Here is a 19,142-nt window from a genome sequence, read left to right as displayed (position 1 = left end):
AGGGGGCTGCCCCTCAGTGGTGGATGGATTGATTTCGCTGTGCATTGCAAAGATGGCTCATCTCCGCCCCCATCATGGGGCCTCCAGGAGACCCTAATACCGAACCTGGTACCACAGTCCCTGGCGGGGCGCACCCAGGGCACCGCGGCTCAGCAAGACGCACTGCCTGCGGGTGGACTGACCTGCCCGTCCCATGATGGTGCACAGGCCAGGAGCCGGGGTGCTGGAATGCCAGTTAGGAGACCCCCTCCTGCCTCAGTTTCCCCAGCTGTACAATGGTGGCAGTGGTATGCCGCCCCCTCTGTGCAGGGCTGGGCTCTGGGCCTGGCTCGCAGGGGGCCTTGAGATCACCAATCAGTTCTCTGACGTTTCGAATGGCACGAGCGCAGGTGGGCGAAGGCAGGCGGTTCCCAAGCTTAGTGGTGTGTCGATAATTGGCAGGGGTGGGTGAGGAGGCGAGCTCAGCCCACTCAAGGCCCCTGCTGCGTGGCTGGGGAGGCCCAGACTCTCAGCGGAGGTCCCAGTTGGCAGCATCTCATCCCCTTAGAGATCAGTGACCCAGGAATGACCCAGGGACCCGTATGGCCCGGCAGGAGCAGAGGGTTGGGACCTCGTTGCCCAGTAGGAAAGGACAGTACCCACTAGACCACCCTGCTTTCCTCAGGCTGGGCACAGCCCTGACTCCTTCCATCTTTAGCCACGCACCGGTCGTTCTGGAGACAGTGCCTCCCTTCCCATGCAGGCTCTGTTTGGGGCTGCCATGGGGCCGGCTGGGAGCCTGGTTAACCCACCGGGGAATGCTGGGCATGTCCATGACAGGGCTGGGGGTCGGGGGGTCTAACTCATGATCTTTGAACCCTTGGGGGCGGCCACATGGGGGAACCCTCAAATGCAGACCCGCTTTGAGGGAGGAAACGCCCAGTTTGGGCGACCTAACGGCCTTAACTCTGCCCCATGGCAGACCCTCTCCACCTCCCCATGTAGTTAGCACTCACTGGCAAAGCACAAATGAAGCCGCATGGGAATGATGCCTCTGGCAGTACGAGGGGAGGTGGTGCTGCCTAGTGGTCTGGCAGCAGGGAGACCTGCGTTCTATTCCCAGCTCTGGCCTGCTGGGTGACCTCTGTGCCTCAGTTTCCCCATCCGTAAAATGGGGATGACGGTACCGACCTGCCTTCGTCAAGCACTTTGAGATCCACCGACGAATCGTGCCAGGGCTGGTGACTAATGGCCGCGCTTTCCTGGAATTCTCCCTCAGCGAGGGATTCATCATTTTTTATCAGGCAATAACACGATCTAAGACGCAGGCGGGCCCTTCCCACTCCCTCCCGCTCCTGCTTCCAAGAAGGCGGGAAGGGCAGTGCCGGAGAAATCGCTCGCTGCCAGTGCCCCCGGGGGGCTGGGGATCAAGGGGCGGAATTTGCAGAAACACCTTTTCCATCCAGGGCTTCTCGGGCACGGCCCAGCTTGTGTGAAGTGTGTGTGTGTGGGGGTGTAATGGGGGGTGTGATGTGGTGAGGAGTGTTGGCCCTGTGTTGGGGTGAGGGGACAGCGCCCCCTACTGAGCCCCACCCACCCCACGGTGCCGTCACAGCCCGTGCTCTGGGGGCCAGGTGGGTTATAGGCCGTGTTGGGGTCACTGATCTCTAAGGCCTGAGGTGCTGCCCGCTGGGCCTTGTCTGTCAGCTGATGAAAGGCCCTGGGGGCGTGGCGTCTGACCCCCGTGACCCCCTGGCTCTAGGGCAGGCCCTGAGCAGGGCCAGGGCCAGGGGCTGAGGCCGCCCCAGCACCAGGAGGGCAGGGGGGTCTCTGGGGGTGGGGCAGGCACCCCATTTGTGTTAGCGGACGACTTCCAGGGAACCTGACTCATGGGCTGCCTCCCGCGCCCACGGTGTGCCAGGTTCCTAGAGATCCCACCCTGCCCTGCCCTGCCCCGCCCCGCCCCGCCCCTGGCTGCAAGGCAACTGGGGACCCAACCTGAGCCGCCTGCCCCATGGCTAATGGCACCACCTGCTATCGCTGTTCAGAGCTCCGCTCTCAGCACCACCGATGCCCCCTGTTATTCCAGCCCCAGGCTGCCACCCTCCTCTGCCAACACCCCCCAGTCCTGACTCGCTGCCTCCTCCCCTGCTAGCCCAGACCTGGGCTCCCCCCAAGCGCTGCCAATGCCCCTCAATCTTGACCCACAGCCCTTGTTAGCCCAGCCATGGGCTACTCCCCTAGCCGTCCAGTGCCCCTCACTCCTGACCTGCAGCCCCCCCCCCGCTATTCCAGCCCTGGGCTCCCCCCAGCTCAGCTGATACCCCTCAATACTGATCCACAGCCCCCTCCCCCCTGCAAGCCCCTCCTGGGCTCCCCCTCTCCCCAGCTCTGACAGTGCCCCTCAATCCAGACCCACAGCCCCCTCCCCCCTGCAAGCCCCTCCTGGGCTCCCCCTCTCCCCAGCTCTGACAGTGCCCCTCACTCCTGACCCACAGCCCCCTGCTATCCCAGTCCTGCTCCCCCCCCCGCCCCTCAATCCTGACCCACAGCCCCTTGCTAGCCCAGCCCTGGGATCCCCCCCCCCCAGCTCTGATGGTGCCCCTCACTCCGGACCCGCAGCCCCTGCTAGCCCAGCCCTGGGATCCCCCCCCCAGCTCTGATGGTGCCCCTCACTCCGGACCCGCAGCCCCTGCTAGCCCAGCCCTGGGATCCCCCCCCCAGCTCTGATGGTGCCCCTCACTCCCGACCCGCAGCCCCTGCCAGCCCACCCTTGGCTGTCCGGCCGGGTTGCAGATCGGGCTGGTTGACGCTGGCTCCTGGCCGATCCCGTCTCTTCTGCTCCATCCCCGCTGCGCCCCCGGGGGGTTTGGAGCCAGCGCCGGGCTCCCCGGCCAGCCCCAGCCCTCAGCCTCCACCGCCGGGCGGCCCTGGGGGGGCGTGTTGGGGGGACGCAGGCTCCGCCCCGCCCAGCCCGGTCCTGCCTCTGCCTTTAAGCCGGGCGCCTCCCCGCGCACACGCTCCCAGCCGGTGCCGGGCGAGGTGCGGAGCGCGATGCCCGGTGCCCGCAGGATGCCCCCGGCTCCGGGCTGCTGCCCCGCCTGGCTGCTGCTGGCCTGGCAGCTCCTGGCCCCGGGCTGGGCCGCCCCCTGCCCCGGGGCGTGCAGGTGTTACGGGGCCACCTCGCTCCAGTGCCTGGAGCCCAACCGCGTCCGCGGGCTGGGCGAGCTGGTGGGGACGGAGAACTTCACCGAAGTGTGAGTGGGGCTGGGGGGGGGGGGGCGCTGGCAGCGCCCCCCCATGACCGCAGTGGGGAGGGGGCAGGAGCTGGCAGTGCCCCCCAGTGACTGGGCGGAGGGGGGTGGAAGATGCCAGCGCCCCCCAAGCCACCGGTGTGGGGGAGCCATAACTCCCGGGGGGCACCGTAGCAGGTGGACGTGGGGCATGCGGCTGTCGGGGACTGGGGAGGGGCGGGGTGGGGGTACCGGAGTCAGGGACCCAGGAGATCGGGGTCTGGGGAGCAGGGATGTTTTTGGACATTGGGGGGGGTGTTATGTGGGGGAGGCTCAGAGATGTAAAGGGTGGAGACCCCCCAATCCAAGTCCCAGGGCTCCCCCACCCTGGCCATAAGTGGGTGCCCGGGGTTTTGAATGGACCCGTCCCATGCCCTGGCTCCAGGCCGGGTGCTGGGGGGATGGACGGGCGACAGACCCCGTGTGCCACCTGTGCCCGCCCCGGCTAGGATGGGAGCAGGCGGGGAACCGCTCCCCTTCTCAGGTCCCCTCGCTGCACCCTTGCCCATCCCCCGCAGGCTCAGCCCCCCGCCCCGTGCAGGGTGGATTTAGAGCAGCCCCACAGCCTGGCACAGCCCTGAGGGGCCCCATGGAGCCAGCAGAGCTCTGGGGGGGGGGGGGTAGGACAATGCCCTGGCTGGCTCTGTGGGTGTGGCGATGGGGGCGTGACGCTGCCCCCTACACAGAAAGGAGAAGCAGAGGCTGGCAAGCAGGGGTCCTGCCCCGGCCCCAGGTGCTCTTTGCAGGGCGTTGGGGGGGACAGGAGCCCAGTGTGGGCTTTGCACCGGGCTCTCCCTGCCCAGCTCGCTTGAGGTGTGTGTGTGGGGGGGTCTGAGCCAAGGGCCATGGGCCCGATCCTCCCTCGGGTGCGGGAATGCCACTGGCTCAGGCCGGCCGTGCTTTGTGGCCAGTGACGGCTGGGGCCCTTGGCAAGCCGAGTGTGGGGCGGAGGGCTGGGTGGGGGCAGGGTGAGCGCTGGACGCTGGTATTTCCAAGTGGGGAGCAGGGTCTTCTCGAGTTTAGATCTGCCCCCGGAGCGCGGGATGGGGCTGTTACAATATGGATCGTCCCATCCCCGTGTCCCCCTTCTCCATGACACCCCCTGGACCTTATCGGTTGCCCCCAACTACTTCCCACCCTATTGGGGGCTCGCAAGACCCCTCCCCACCCCCATTTCCCTCCAGGGGGGCTCATGAGGGGAAGCTGCTCTCTGGGAGAAATGTGTTGGCTGTACTAGGCAGGGTCTAGTGGATTGGGGGGGCTGGGAGCCAGGACTCCTGGGTCCTGTCCCTGGCTCTGGGAGGGGAGCAGGGTCTAGCGGGTTAGGGTCGGGGGGGGGCTGGAAGCCAGGACTCCTGGGTCCTGTCCCTGGCTCTGGGAGGGGAGCAGGGTCTAGAGGGTTAGGGTCGGGGGAGCTGGGAGTCAGGACTCCTGGGTCCTGTCCCTGGCTCTGGGAGGGGAGCAGGGTCTAGCGGGTTAGGGTCGGGGGGGCTGGGAGCCAGGACTCCTGGGTCCTGTCCCTGGCTCTGGGAGGGGAGCAGGGTCTAGCGGGTTAGGGTCGGGGGGGTTGGGAGCCAGGACTCCTGGGTCCTGTCCCTGGCTCTGGGAGGGGAGCAGGGTCTAGAGGGTTAGGGTCGGGGGGGCTGGGAGCCAGGACTCCTGGGTCCTGTCCCTGGCTCTGGGTGGGGAGCAGGGTCTAGTCACAGGAGGGCGTCGGGAGGCTTGGGCTCCATTCCTGGAGCGAGGAAGGAGTGGGGGCTGGGGGTTAGTGTAGACGAGGAGGCAGCAGGACTCCTGGGTTCAGTTCCCGGCTCTGAACCTCCCTCGCTGTGTCATCTCGGGCCGCTTCCCTCCCCGCCCCTCTGGTCCCTGCTTGTGAAGGGGGGGGGGGAGGCTGCCCTGCTGGGGTGATCCTGTGGGCTCCAGACACCGACTGTCTCTGTGATACGCCCCTGCCACGCGTGGCTGATGCTGTAGCATGCACGGCCTGTCATCCTCTTCCCTCCCCCATGTCTGCTCCCCCCCCCCCATGGCAGGGTGGGGGCTGTGCTCCTGGGAGCCCCCCCCCCCGCCCTGCGTGAACAGGAGGCACCAGGCCTGATCCCCATGGGGTGTAAATGGATCTTGCTCCAGGGGAGTCGGGGGCCCAGGGCCCCAGCCACGGTCAGCCCCCGCGACCTGCTGAGGACCCGGGCAGCCCTTGTTTTAGGCCCCTGCTGCTGTATCTGGCGGGATTCCTGGCTTTGGGGCCAAACCCCCTTAGCACCGACCAGCCTGGTGCACTGAGGAGCCGGGCGGCCAGACCCTCCCACGCCGGGCATTTGCCGCAGGGCCTGGCAGGCAGCCCCGGTGCTCTGTCTACACGGTGGCTCGGCCGAGGTTGCTCTCAGTTTGTCCTGAGCAGCATGGGATGAGGCGGGAGGCAGAATTCCCTTGTGCTTAAAGCCCACGACGAGGCGTCGAAAGAGCCGGGTGGTGCTGGCAGCCTGGCCGCTGTGGGGCCTTGCAGAAGGTCCTGCCCTTCTCCTGCCTCAGTTTCCCAGTCTGTACATTGGGCAGGATGCTGACCCTCGCTGGAGGGGGGGCGCTGCTGATGTGAATGGGTTAACGTCTGCATTGGGTGCTGACGGGCGGGGGCCAGAGGGCAGCTTTGGGGCGGGGAGTTGGACGAGGACCCGCCAAACTCACTGTGGCCAGGAGATGCTGGGACACGAGTTTGTTCCACGGTGGCGCACGGAGAACATGTGGGTTTGTTTCCAGTTCTCTGGCCCTGGTATTCACCCTGCGTGTGCACATCCATGGGCATTCGGCCAATGCATCCATACCCCCCCTGGGCGGCTCTACCATCCCTCCCCACCCCAGCTGAGCTCTTCCAGCCCCCAGGAGAGCCGTGGACCCTGCATTTATCTGCGCCTTGTCCGATCCCGCCACAGGGGGGGCGTATGTCAGCAGTTGGGCCTGCGATGCCATGTGCCCGTGCGGCCGGGGCGAGGCTGCCTGGCTCCCCGGGGCTGTGCTGGGGGTTTGTGGAGCACCGCCTAGTTTGCAGCCGGTGACTCTCTGGGCATTTCCTTTGTGTTCCCCTCCACAAAGAGGCGCTCCTGGGGCCCCGCCGTGCCACTGGGGGTCGGTTTCAGGGGGGGAGTCCTGCCTGCAAATCCCCCCCCCGCAGACATCCCGCTCCCCCCAGTTCTGGCTTCTCCTAGAAGGGTCCATGCGACCTCCAGGCCAGGGAGTCACCCCCAGCCGTTCCTGCTCATTCGTGGCGGACCCTCCCGCCCCCCAGCGCTCCCCGGGTGGTCCCGTCTGGCTCTGACCCTGGCCTGTGCTCCAGCCCTGCTCCTGCAAAGGGCGGAGGGCCCCGGCCCCCATCCGGCAAAGCACTTAAGCGCCTGCTTCAATTTAAGCCCTTGGGAAGAAGCCCCCGTGGAAATCAAGCGGCCTCTCCCCGTGTGGCAGCTAAGCCAGAGCGCTGGGCACTGCACGGCGGAGAGATTTCCCCGCTGCTGGGGGGGGGCGGCAGTTCCTGGCAGTGCCAGCCATGGGGCACTTTGGACGCCAGCTGAGGGACGGTTTAGTGAGGCCCGGACCGATCAGCTGTGGTGTGATATGGGAGTGGGGCGAGCAAGGGCTGGGGCGGTGGAAGGGCATTTAAGTTCTGACCATTGGGTGGTCAGACTAGACCTCGATCCTTTTATGGGTCGTGTATCGATCAGAAACAAATTCCCATCACAACAAACGCTAATTGCACGGCGATGCGAGCGGCACCTTAGCTAAGGGACTTAGGATGTGTTCCAAAGGGCTGGATCTTCACAGCTATGTCTACACCAGTGGTTCTCAGCCAGGGGTACACGTACCCCGGGGGTACGCAGGGGTCTTCCGGGGTACATCAGCTCCTCTAGATATTTGCCTAGTTTTACAACAGGCTACCGACAAAGCCCTAGCGAAGTCAGTGCCAGCTAAAATTTCATACAGACAATGCCTTGTTTAGACTGCTCTGTGTGTTATACCCTGAAATGCAAGTACAATATTTATACTCCAATTGATTTCTCTTACAGTTAGATGGTAAAAAGGAGAACATCAGCAATTGGTCAGTCACAGTGAGCTGTCACGCGGCTGTATTTTTAGGGCTGATTTTGGAAGCAAGTCGTTTTTAAGTGGGGTGAAACCTGGCGGTCCGTGAGACCGGTCAGCCCCCTGAAAGGGGGACAGTCGTCAGAGGTTTTGAAAACGTTTCTCTTGCTTCGTCTCCCAGATGTGCCAGACACGAGAAATTCTCCCCTCCCTCGGATCCCTGGGCCAGGCTCTCTGGGGCAGTAGTTTCCCGTCCCCCTCGGTGAGATGGCTAAGGCCGCGATTGCAGGATTTAGATTGTTTCGATCCGAGCAAGGTCCCAAGGGCAAAAACCCCGCAGGTCTCCCGCTCTCCGGGTCTCGTCTTCCGTCGCCGCCCCCGGCCGTGTGTGTGTCTCAGGCGACGTCCAGCCACTCTTTGCAGGGAGCGGTTTTTGTCACCACGCGACGTCCCCTGACTCGGGGTGCGGGGGAAACGCGTCGGGAAATCACGAGTCAGTAACGAGAGTCGCTCTGGAAGGCAAAGCTCCCTGGGGAGAGTGGAATCCAGCCCCGGGAACAGCCTTCAGTGGCTTCCACCCAGCGATCTCAAAGCCCAGGAAAGGTTGTGTCACGGACCCCCTATTTTACAGCTGGGGAAACTGAGGCACGGGGAGGGGAACACTCGGGAATAGGACCCGGGCACGCTGAGCCCCTCTGGCCCACCCCGGTGGGGAAACGGCTGAGCTCCGCGGCTGGGGGCAGATGCCGGGAGCTTCGCACGGGTCGCTGTGGAGATGGTGACATCAAGCAGCAGGAGAACGGGTGATAATGATGAAATAAGGCCCCTTGATGGCCAAAGGGAGCCGGGGCTGTAAATCAGGCCCCGCGGCTCTCAGCTCCTGCTGCTGGGGGGTGGGGGGGGGGGCATTGCCCCTCGCTAACGACCCTGCCGCAGCCGGGCTGTAGGGACTGCGGCTGAATTTAGGGCTGGAGCGGCCGGGTGCTGGGAGCTCAGGGGTGGGGGGAGGAGCTGGGGATGGGGGCCTGGTTCTCAGTGACACCCAGGCTCCCTAGGCTGCTCTGGCAGTGTCAAGGGCCCTTAAAGGAAGGGGGAAACAGTCCCCTGGGAATCCCCCCCCCCCATCCCCGGTGCCCAAGGGGCCTCCCAGCCGGGGTGAACCTGGCAGAAGGGCTCTGCAGCCCCCACCCCCCAATCCCTGGCAGAGGGGGTGGATCGGGGCCATGGCTGCAGCGCACTGCACGGTGGGTATTCTCTGCCCCCCAGGGGCCATGCGGAGCAGAGTGAGAGTGACCCCAGGGCCCTGGCAGGGCCCAGAATCCGTGGCGCCCAAAAGTGGGTCAAGCCCCAGTTTCCTGCTCTGCCTGCTCCTTGCGCTTTGTAAACGGGAGTTGGAGGAGCCCAGGGCTGGGGTAGCAGGGGGCTGCGGGTCGGGATCGAGGGGGCTGCGGGTCGGGATCGAGGGGCTGCGGGTCGGGATCGAGGGGCTGCGGGTCGGGATCGAGAGCTTGGCCCCTGCCCCATTATGCTCGGCTCTAGCCGGTGCCCTCAGACGCTCCCTGTGTTCCACGGATGTAGCGTGCGTAAAGTTACACCGTGTGTCCGCCTGGTGGCGATTGCTGGTCCCATGCCCCTTCGATTCGTGGGGGGGCTGGCGTGGGGTGCAGACAGGCGGGAGGACTAGTCGGTAGCCCTCGTGCTGATGTGATGGTGCCCTGGCTGGGGTCTGCCTGTCTGTGCATGCGCCGCTAGAATCAGCACTGCGCCCCTGTGTGTCCTTGTCTCTGTACTGCTAAGAGCTGATGGGGATTCTCCTTCGGCTCAGGCGTGGACTTTTGGAGCTGGGGAGGGGAGCCCAGCCCACGCTGCAGGCGAGATGTGCGGCTGGATTTGCGGCAGCGTGCCAGCTGCTGTTTGGCTGGCTGGTTGCTGGACTGCCAGGCCCCCGGGTGCAGTGCAGGGAAGCGGATTGCCGGCACATGGGCTGACGGGTCGCGGGGGATGGGATTGACGGGGGTTCGGTGCCCGCGATAGGTGCTCTGGAGAGCAAACCCCTCTTTTCATCCTCGTAACGCTGAGTCCAGGACCCAGCTACGGCTGGGGGGAAACAGGGGGGGTCTGAGCCAGCCTGACCTTGTTACCGGCTGCTCAGTGATCGGTGCCCACATGCAATGAGTTTGGGGGGGTCTCAGCCACAATCGGATTCCCCAGACTAGGGCCGGCGGGCTTAAAGGGACCCTGCCCCTAGAGATCCATCGCATTGTCCCGTCTCGGTCACTCTCTGGGCATCCCCCCTTCCCCTTCATCACTGGTGCAAGGGGCCCCGATCCTGCCAGGCGCGCCCGGGCCTGATCCGCCGTCGCCTAGCAGGGTCGCCGCGAGGCGGGGACGTGCTTGCGTGAGGGGTGGGGTGAGGTGCTGGGGGATCTGGCAGGTTGGCCCAGGGGTAGGGGTCTGGTTTTGATGGGGATCGGTCCTGCTTTGAGCAGGGGGGTGGACTAGATGACCTCCTGGGATTCTATGAGTCTGTGATGGGGGTTTGTGCTGGGGTCTCTACCTGCAGGCGGGATGCAGCTTGTGGGATCGGGGCCGGAGCTGGTGAAATGTCCCGTGGACTCTGCGGGGTGTGTGTGTGTGTATGGGGGGGGGGCAGTTTGTGCTCTGAGCCCAACTGGACACTTGGCCATTAATTTCAACGGGAACAGGATCGGGACCTTAAAATACGTTGGAAACTCATCTCCTTCCCCTCCCGAATCAACCCTCTTTCCTCCCTTCCCCCAAGACACCCCTAGAAATTGCCATGGGGGGGCCCATCCCCACCCCCACCCCTAGAGGTCACTAGGGTCAATAGTGGTCAATAAGTTTGCCTCCTGCCTCAGTTGTCTCCAGCTGATTCCCACGGGGGCCAGACCCTGCAGCTGAGCCCCTCTGCGGATTGGGCCCCACGGGGCTCCCCAGAAACAGCCGCCCCCAAAATTCAAGGCCACTTTGGTCCTGAACACGAGTGGAAAGTTGGGGGGAGGTCAAGGAGGTGCAGTAATAAAAGCAGCCTCCAGGGGGCTCCTGGAATTTGCTGTAGGGGATTGAGTGGAGGGGCCTGCGTGGGGGAGTCCAAGGCTGGAGCAGCTGGGGGGCTGCAGATCGGGGTTGAGGGGCTTTGGCAGAGCTGCAGGGGTCAGGGTTGAGGGGTGTCGTTAGCCCTGCAGGGCAGGGGGGAGCTGGACTAGCAGGGTGTTCTATGGGCCAGGACCGCAGCATTGGCTACACCGAGCTGGGGAAATTTACGTAGCATTTGGCGTCAGCTGGGGCTCTTCGGCTCTGGCTTGCATGAGCAGCCCAGGTCTGATCCCCGGCTGTCCCACGGGAGCCACTTTGGGGTTAATCGGAAGCGTGTCTGCTCCGGCCCTGCCGCCACGTGCCATGGGTTGGCTGGTGCGTCCAGCCGCGGGTTTGGACTCAGGAGATCCGGGCTCCAGGCCTGGCTCTGACACTGCTCCCTGCGTGACCTTGGGCCGATTGTCCACAGAGCGCGGCTTGAAAATCCCGCTGTACTTGTCCCAGCCGGGGAGCACTTCCCCGTGTCTGAGCAGCATCTACCCGTGCAGGGCCCTGATCTCGACTCCAGGATATCCCACAATCTGGCCTGAAGGGAGCTGAGCCCTGGGAAATGAAGCCCTGATCATGGGCGCTGAGAGCACCTGTCTATCTGGCCTGTAATCGTGGTGTGCCTCAGTTTCCCCATCTATAAAGTGGGGCTAATGATCCTTCCCTGCCTCCAGATACATTCATTTTGCCCCTTTAATGACAATCCCTGGCTCTTTGCAAAGGAAGTCAGGGTCATCATCACCACTGTACAGGTGGGGAAACCGAGGCACAGAGGCGGGCAGTGACTTGCCCAAGGTCACCCAGGAGCAGAGTTGGGAACAAACTGAAGTCTCTCGAGTCACAGTCGTGTGCACTAGTCAGTAGGCCACGCTGCCCCACGGCCCCAGGGGCTGCCATGAAAGCAGGGGGGCTGCGTAGGCCACTAGACGGGACGTGCCCCAGATGAGGGCTCGGCGGCTTTTTGCAGCAGTGACTCCGGGATGGGGCCACCCGGCGCAGGAGTCCCTGAGATGTCGGCTTTCGCCGTGCACCCATGGCCCTGGCGTGGGCTGCCCAGTGAGTGACAGCCCCATTGCCCCTGGGGATAATGGCAAGGGGGGGACAGAGCTTTGGAGTGGGGGGTGGGGAAGAGGGATGAGACCCTCCAGCCGGCGGAACAGCCCCCCCTTGTTCTGAGCAGAAACTTGCTTTAAGAAGTTGTTTGCTCCCCTCGGAATTTGACAGCCCCACAAACCCCCCGTTTCCCTTCCCATCATCCCGGGTCTCCTTGGCCAGGCGCTAAAACCTCCCCCTTCCCCACTCTCTCAGCCCTGGTGCCCCCCTCAGGACAGGGCAGGATTGGAGTCGGCTGATGCTCATCCCAGTGGGGGGAGAGAGCCTGGCTTTGTGGGGCAGGAGAAAGGCCCTGGGGGACTGACAGGCCCCGCGCTCGGCTGTGTCTCCCCTGCAGGGTCATCGAGAACCAGAAGGACGTGACGAGCTTGACTCAGGCCGACACCAAGTCCCTGCGAGAGCTGAAGAACCTGTGAGTAGCGCCAGCCTTGCATGTGTTTGGGGGTGGGTGGGATGGGGGGGCATGCAAGGGGTGTATGGGGGGGCAAAGCCACCCATTATCAAGGACAGGGCTGGAGGTACACGGAGCTCCCCATGAAATCTCCACTGCCTCTCACCCTCTCCAAACCCCACTTCAGCTGAGGGAGCCCCTAGGATGGGCCTTGGGGCAGGGATATGGGGACTTAAGGTAGCTTTAACTCTCCCCTTTGCACTTTCCAGACTTTGGTGTCACTTAGAGCAACCTGAAGGCTGCTCTAATCCATGCTGGGCTGCCTGGGGGAATCAGAGAACTAGGCAGGGGAGGCCCGGCGGGGGAGCGTTCACACCCACACTGGAATGGTGCAGACAAGGCATTGCGGGGGCATGCGGGGTAGGAGTTGGGCTGCGGCTCAGAAGAAAATCTGCTGGGCCAAGTTCAGCCCTGGCGTAACCCCGCAGGCGTGAGGGTTGCCGTGACCTCGGCCCTCAGCACCTGGAAATTCGCGACGTCTCTTTGCTCTTCCCTTCCAGCACCATCGCCGCCTCCGGGCTGCAGTACATCGCCGCCGATGCTTTCCGCGCCAACCCCAAGCTGACCCATTTGTGAGTAGCGCCCCCTGCAGGGCTCCCGTCGTGTCGCTCTGTGCCAGTGCTTCCCCGTGGGGCCTGCCTTTTCCCCAGTGAAGGGGGCCCCTGTCTTTTCAGGGCAATGGGCAACCCGTAGCTGTATTGAGAGGGGTCCCTGCTGCGCCAGGTGCTGTACATACGCATCGTGAGAGACAGTCCCCACACTGAAGTGCTTGCGGTCGAAAGAGACAAAAGGTGGGAGGGGAAACTGAGGCACAAAGAAGGGATGTGACTTGCCCAAGGTCACCCAGCAGGCCAGTGGCGGGACTAGAACTCAGGTCTCCTAAATCTTGGATTGGGCCCTCCCGAATGGGCGAGGCTGCCACGTTAGCCAGCCCCCGGCTTCACCAGCTGATATACGTCTGTCTATCTATCTATCCATCCGTCCATCAGTTTCAGGCACTCCTCCCCGTGCTGGGTGGCTTTGTTCCCCTTGCCTAGAGGCCAGGGGGATTGATCGGGCACAGCTGTCTTTCCGACTGAAATCGACGTGAGCAGCCGAACTCGATCCCCTGGCAGCTGGGGCACAGGGACGGGGGGAGCGGGGCCCTGAGGAGGGGGGTGACCTGGGCCACAGAGCCTTGCTGCTGAGTGAGAAATCATTGATCTGTGCAGGAGGGAGGCCCGTTCCCAGCTCACCCCATGGGGAAGCCACGCTGCCCCCAAGCGACTGCGTTGGGGTGGGAGTCCCTGTCCCTCGTCCATGTGCATGCAGCAAACCCCCCGCCCGCCCCCATTCCCAGGACAGGCATCACTCCTCAGCCCCCCCCCCCCGCCCATCCCTTCCCACCTCCCCCAGGAAGGCGTCTCCTCCCCTCCCTCCGGGTGCTTACAGCTGTTTTGATCCTCCCCTCGGATTGAAGGGTTTGGATCAATAGCACAACGCTGGGGCAGAGTGGAGGTGTCGGCCGCAGTGCAGGGGGCTCCCCCGGATCCCAAGGGGGGGGTTAACTTGGCGGGGAGGACAGACATGTTCTCTCCCCAACGCTTGATGGAGTGGCCCGGATTCACCCCTCTCCGCCCACAAGGCCCTGCTTTGGGGGACGGCCAATGCTTTGCTCCCATAATGCACCTCTCCGGTGTCCCCAAGGCATTTAGGTGCTTAGGAATGCAGAGGGGCAACTGGGGGGGGGGTTTACAAATGTGCCTAAGTGAGTTAGACACCTTCTTCAAACGGCTTTTTGGCGTGATAGCCACAAAAGGTGCCACAACAGATAGGCAGCCAGTGAGCTGGTGCTGCTCACGGCCCGTCATGGTGCCCTGCCTTGTCGGCTTCTTTCCTTGTGCTCTGTCTCTCCCCACCACCTTCTCTCATCTCTTATCAACTCTTTGAATCAGGGACCCTGTCTTCACTGCGTGTCTGTATAGCGCTTTGCGCCACGGGGCCCTGCTCCAGGACTGGGTCTCTCTAGCGCTCCCACAGGCCCTGCCCCAAAGAGCTGGGGCGGGGGGGGGGCACCAGAGGTGATCATTTGGAACAGTTGGGCTCAGAGAGAAAGGGTGCGGATCTGCATTCGGTCCCTTTCTCTGCCTCTAACTCCCCGGGTGACCTTGGCCAAGGTCACTTAGTGTCTCTGGGCCTCAGTTTCCCTCCTGCCCTTGGGGGGGATAAATACGATAGCAACTGTGCGAAGCGCAACCACTGTGGTTATAGGGCCCTGGCGATGCCTGATAGATGGGTAGGGCTGAGCGCCCGGAGGTTGTGGAATTGTCTCCGCCGAGGGCAGGGGGGGATATTTCTAACCAGGCTGGGGGAAGGGAACAGCCCAGTCAGGGTGGTTGGGGTCTTTCCAAGCTGCTGTGAGCTCAATGGGAGTTGGAGAACGCTCTCCACCAGGCAGGCTTGGACCAGTTCATTGCAGCCCGGGGAGGAACCAGGCTTTCTCCGTTTCGCAGCGGGGGGACCCGGCCCCCTAGCTCAGTGGGGGTCTCTCTTCCTGCCGGCAGGAACCTCTCCTCCAACTACCTGCAGTTGCTCTCCTGGCAGACGTTCCATCCCCTGGCCCTGCAGGAACTGTAAGTAAACCCGGACGGGGGCCTTTCCCCAAACCATCGCCTGCCAGGGCAACACTCAGAGCCTGGTGCCCCAGGGTCACTGCACCGGAGTCACTCCGGATTGACACCAGCTGGAGCATCGAGCCCCTCCCCAAAGGTGGGGGGCCATTGTCGTGGGTGGGCCAACCCCAGAACTGGTGGACGCAGGTGCCACCTGCTAACAACTGCTCTGGTTCCGTCCTTCCTTCCCCAGCCTAGGGACGGGCGATCTGGGTATGGCTGTGAGTTAGTGACTGCACCGGGACACTGTCCAATACTGAGTCCACAGACCGGTTTCTGTTTCAATCCGGGGGAGCTGCGCTCTTCTGAACCTGCTCCAGAACTCTTCTAGGACCCTCTTTCCAGTTCAGTTCTAGACTCGTGTTCTAGGAGCAGGTTTCCATGCCTGTTCTAGAGCTCGACTAGAAACCCTTTCCTAATTCAGTCCTAGCCTGCTGTTCCAGAAGCCCATTTCCAGATCGGTTCTAGACCTCTTCTAGGACCCTCTTTCCAGTTCAGTTCTAGGATCGTGTTCTAGGAGCCGGTTTTCAGATCTGCTCTAGAAGGCCATGACTGAGCGGGTTCTATGTTAGGTGAAGTGAACTCTCTTGCCCCTCGAACTGTTCCACTCGCTCTAGACCAGGGGTTCTCTTCCGGGGTTTGACAGCCCCGCGTTGGCCCATTGGCTGAATGTTTTGAGGGTCCCTGTCCTTTGCTGACTCTGCCTGTTCTGGAGTCAAATGAGCTCAGTTCCCATTGTACCCTCTCGATCCCAGACTGCCTGGACGTGGAGTCCAGGGATGGGGTCGGCTCAGGGGTGAGAGCTTTGTCGCCTCACCAAGATCCAGCGGGACCCAAATTTTCCCCAGCTCTGACACAGAGCCCTTAGCATCCCCCTCCCTCGTTCCACCTGACCTGCCTCCCATCCCTCTGCCCCGCCCAGGGTCCTTGTGGGGAACCCCTTCCTGTGCTCGTGTGGGATCCGCTGGCTGCAGCTGTGGCAAAGGAATGGCTGGGCCGACTTGGGGAACCAGTCCCTGAGCTGCTGGCAGGAGAGAGAGGAAATCCCCCTGGAGGACCTACACCTCAAGGACTGCGGTAGGTCTCTGCCGGGAGAAGTGGAGCAAGGTGGGGCTGGGCGTGTGAGTGGGGCAGGCTGATGTGCAGGGGAACACGCAGCCTCTTGTGCACTGGCTGGGGACTTGCGGTCCGCTGTGCCTCACGCTGATTCTGCACCTTGTTTGCACCAGGGTAAATCTGGAGACAACGGGGCGATACTGGGGCACAGGTGTGTGGGGCAGGGGTGGCAGCAGGGCATTTTGGTGGGGCAGTACTGGGGGGCGCAGCAGGGCATTCCCATGGGGCGTTATGGGGGGGAAAAGGGGTGTTCCCATAGGGTAGTACTGGGGGAGGCAGCAGGCAGAATCCATGTGGGTTTGGTGTTGGCTTGGATGGATGACAGGGCGAGCAGAGAAAGAGGAAGCCAAAGGACAGTGGGGGAGGGCCTGGCTTCGGATCCCCCCCACCAGGCTCCTGGCATGGCTGAGATGCCTGTGCGCTGTCTCCTCATGATGCCCAGGGAGCAGAGGCACGGGCATCGCGGCCAGGATGTGTCTCAGCCTGGCCCCTGTTTGGTGCCAGCTGACTCCGGCCGAGGACCCGGCCTGCTCTCCCTTCTTGCCCGGCTAGCTGGCTGCTGATGGCGCTTCCCCTCCCCACCCGGGACCCTGATCTCGTCAGGGGTCCCAGAAGCGAGGGGAAATCAAGCGACTTGCTGGGGTCACAGAGAGCGAGTCGAGTTTCTGCAGGGGCCAGGGTTCCCTCTGGAGCCCAGTGTGGTGCTTTGGGGTTCGTTAATTCAAGGCACCCCATGAGCACAGCGCTGGCCGAACCCGCAGGGCTCTGTCCCAGCAGGCACCAGGCTCAGTGACCCCCGGGCTGGATTCTCCAAGGGTCTGGCCTGGGGGTCAGAGCAAAGCCAATGTCCTGTTCTCCTCCCCTCTCCTTGGCAGACCCGCCAGAGATCTGGATCGACTACCAGGACGAGCTGGTGCAGCAGGGCGAGAGCGTGAACCTAACGTGCCACTTCACGGGCAAGCCGCGGGCACACGGGCGCTGGATCCTACCCGACGTGGGACCCGAGCCCACCATCATCACCAAGGCAAAGACAATACGGTCGCTATGGTTTGGGGCTCAGAGGGACAGCGGCCGGCCCCGGGTCCCTGCTGGGGCTGGTTGAAAACTCTGTCCACGGCCCAGGGAAAATTGTGATTTTTTTTTTTCATCTAAAATTTCCAATTGTAGGGGAGAACATTTTAAAAAAGAAAAAAAAACCCGCCACATTTTTCAAGGAAGAAAGTTGCACTTAAAAAATATCCACCACTCATGGCCCCAGAGCCCTGGGGCGCCCCACGGAGCCCCTGCGGGAGGCCTGAAGCCAAGCCCCATTTAAATTTAGCTCCCTGTGCTGCAGGACGGAAGCGCTCCTTCGCCCCAGCAGCACGGCCCGATGGCTAGAAGCCACGGACCCAGCAAACCAGTGAGGTGTAGTGGCAGGACCATGGGCTGCAGAGCCTTGCACTGATTGACTTCTAAGCTTGGCCCTGCCAGTGACCGACTAGATGACTGCTCTGTGCCTCAGTTTCCCTCATGGGAAAGATTCCTTAGCTGGGGGGTGCCTGCTAAGTACTGTAGGACCTCGGACCTTGTATGCCAACCACCCCCATCCAGAGGTTGGCATACAAAAGGGTCCAGAGAAGCGCAACAAGAATGATTAAAGGTCTTGAGAACATGACCTGTGAAGGAAGGCTGAAAGAATTGGGTTTGTTTAGTTTGGAAAAGAGAAGACTGAGAGGGGACATGATAGCAGTTTTCAGGTATTTAAAAGGGTGTCATAAGGAGGAGGGAGAAAACTTGTTCACCTTAGCCTCTAAGGATAGAACAAGAAGCAATGGGCTTAAACTGCAGCAAGGGAGGTTTAGGTTGGACATTAGAAAAAAGTTCCTTACTGTCAGGGTGGTTAAACACTGGAATAAATTGCCTAGGGAGGTTGTGGAATCTCCATCTCTGGAGATATTTAAGAGTAGGTTAGATAAATGTCTATCAGGGATGGTCTAGACAGTATTTGGTCCTGCCATGCGGGCAGGGGACTGGACTCGATGACCTCTCGAGGTCCCTTCCAGTCCTAGAATCTATGAATCTATGAATCCCCCAAACTGCCTCTCTGCAAATACTGAACAGCAGAGAGCATGCTGAGGTGAGATTCCCGTGGTACATTTCAACGTATAAGGGTGCCGAACACTTAACACACTCCGTGCCTTTGGGTGCTAGCACACCACAAATGACAGTTGCAGTATCAGGATAGCAGTAGCATGCAGTGACCGAGATCAGGGCCGTGTTGCGCCGGGTGCTGTACGTACATGTTGTGAAGGAGAGCGCCAGTCCTGTAGAGGTTGCAGACTAGACAAGGGACGGGAGACGAATCAGCAGCACAGAGCGGGGGAGTGATTTGCTCATGGTCATGCAGCAGGCAGTGAACAGACCCCAAGTGTCCTGAACCCCAGGCCGATTCTCCAACCACTAGACCCTGCTGCCTTGTCCTTTTTATGAGGTAGACCAGGCCACGGGGTGTTTAGTACAAGCGATTGGCCTAAATCCTGCAGAAAGAGGGATATTTGCACCCAGTTCACTTGTGCTGCCCTTGCTCTCCGCAGGCTGGGGTCAGAATAACACGGCAGAGTGTCCAAGTCCCTATACTGGTGGCAGCAAGTGGAGATTCTCCCATAGTTCAGGCTTTTCCCTGTTGGGGCCTGAGCTTTTGATTGGCCCCTCTGTGCAGGGGGCTACAGATGAGAGTGCGTCACAGCGCTGGTGTCCAACAAGCTGAGCTCTCTCTCTCTGTCCCTGCAGATGTCGGACTCGGAAATCACCCTGCAGATCTTCAACGTTTCCTCCCGCTTTAACCGAAAAGACGTCACCTGCTGGGTGGAGAACGAGGCAGGCCCCAGCAAGAAAGCTGTGCAGCTGAATGTCACTTGTAAGCAGCATGCGGATCTGGCTGGGCAGCTGGAGGCAGGGTTTACGAGAGCGAGGATGGCCCGGTGGCGAGGGAGACCTGGGTTCGAGTCTGTACTCTGCCACAGACTCCCGGAGTGACCTTGGGCAAGTCACTTAGGGTCTGTCAGCACTGCAGCCGGTGGAGATGTACCTGAGGTTGTTTGGATCTAGATAGCTCCAGGAACACTGGCTATGATGCCATGGCTTCCCAGCTGTTGTTGTTCGATGTGGCTAAATCAAAGCTTCGTCCGCGTGGGCTGCCATCACCCCTTCGTCGCTCCGTGCCTCAGTTTCCCATGGTTGACATGGAGCTGATAGCCCTGCCTCGCAGGGGTGCTGTCAGGATAAGTACAACCCAGATCGGGGTGGGGCTCAGATGTGACCATAACGGTTGACCGTAAGAGCAAACCGTTTGCTCTATTCTCAGCTGAGAAGCCAGTT

General features: G+C 62.1%; 1 protein-coding gene across 1 annotated transcript in view; it reads left to right on the top strand.

Moving 5' to 3' along the window:
- The first annotated feature begins 3,033 nt into the window (after positions 1–3,033).
- The window catches only part of NTRK1 (neurotrophic receptor tyrosine kinase 1), a 28,765-nt gene continuing 12,656 nt past the window's right edge, over positions 3,034–19,142 (top strand). The window contains exons 1-7 of the mRNA XM_054010917.1: positions 3,034–3,236; positions 11,902–11,976; positions 12,516–12,587; positions 14,559–14,627; positions 15,589–15,743; positions 16,658–16,806; positions 18,555–18,681. Of these exons, the coding sequence (XP_053866892.1) occupies positions 3,034–3,236; positions 11,902–11,976; positions 12,516–12,587; positions 14,559–14,627; positions 15,589–15,743; positions 16,658–16,806; positions 18,555–18,681 (850 nt within the window). The remainder of the gene's footprint in view (positions 3,237–11,901; positions 11,977–12,515; positions 12,588–14,558; positions 14,628–15,588; positions 15,744–16,657; positions 16,807–18,554; positions 18,682–19,142) is intronic.

This window comes from Malaclemys terrapin, chromosome 21 (assembly GCF_027887155.1).
Source record: "Malaclemys terrapin pileata isolate rMalTer1 chromosome 21, rMalTer1.hap1, whole genome shotgun sequence".
Classification (NCBI taxonomy): domain Eukaryota; kingdom Metazoa; phylum Chordata; order Testudines; family Emydidae; genus Malaclemys; species Malaclemys terrapin.
Note: the sequence above shows the minus strand (reverse complement) of the source record. Positions and strands in the feature narration are given on the sequence as shown.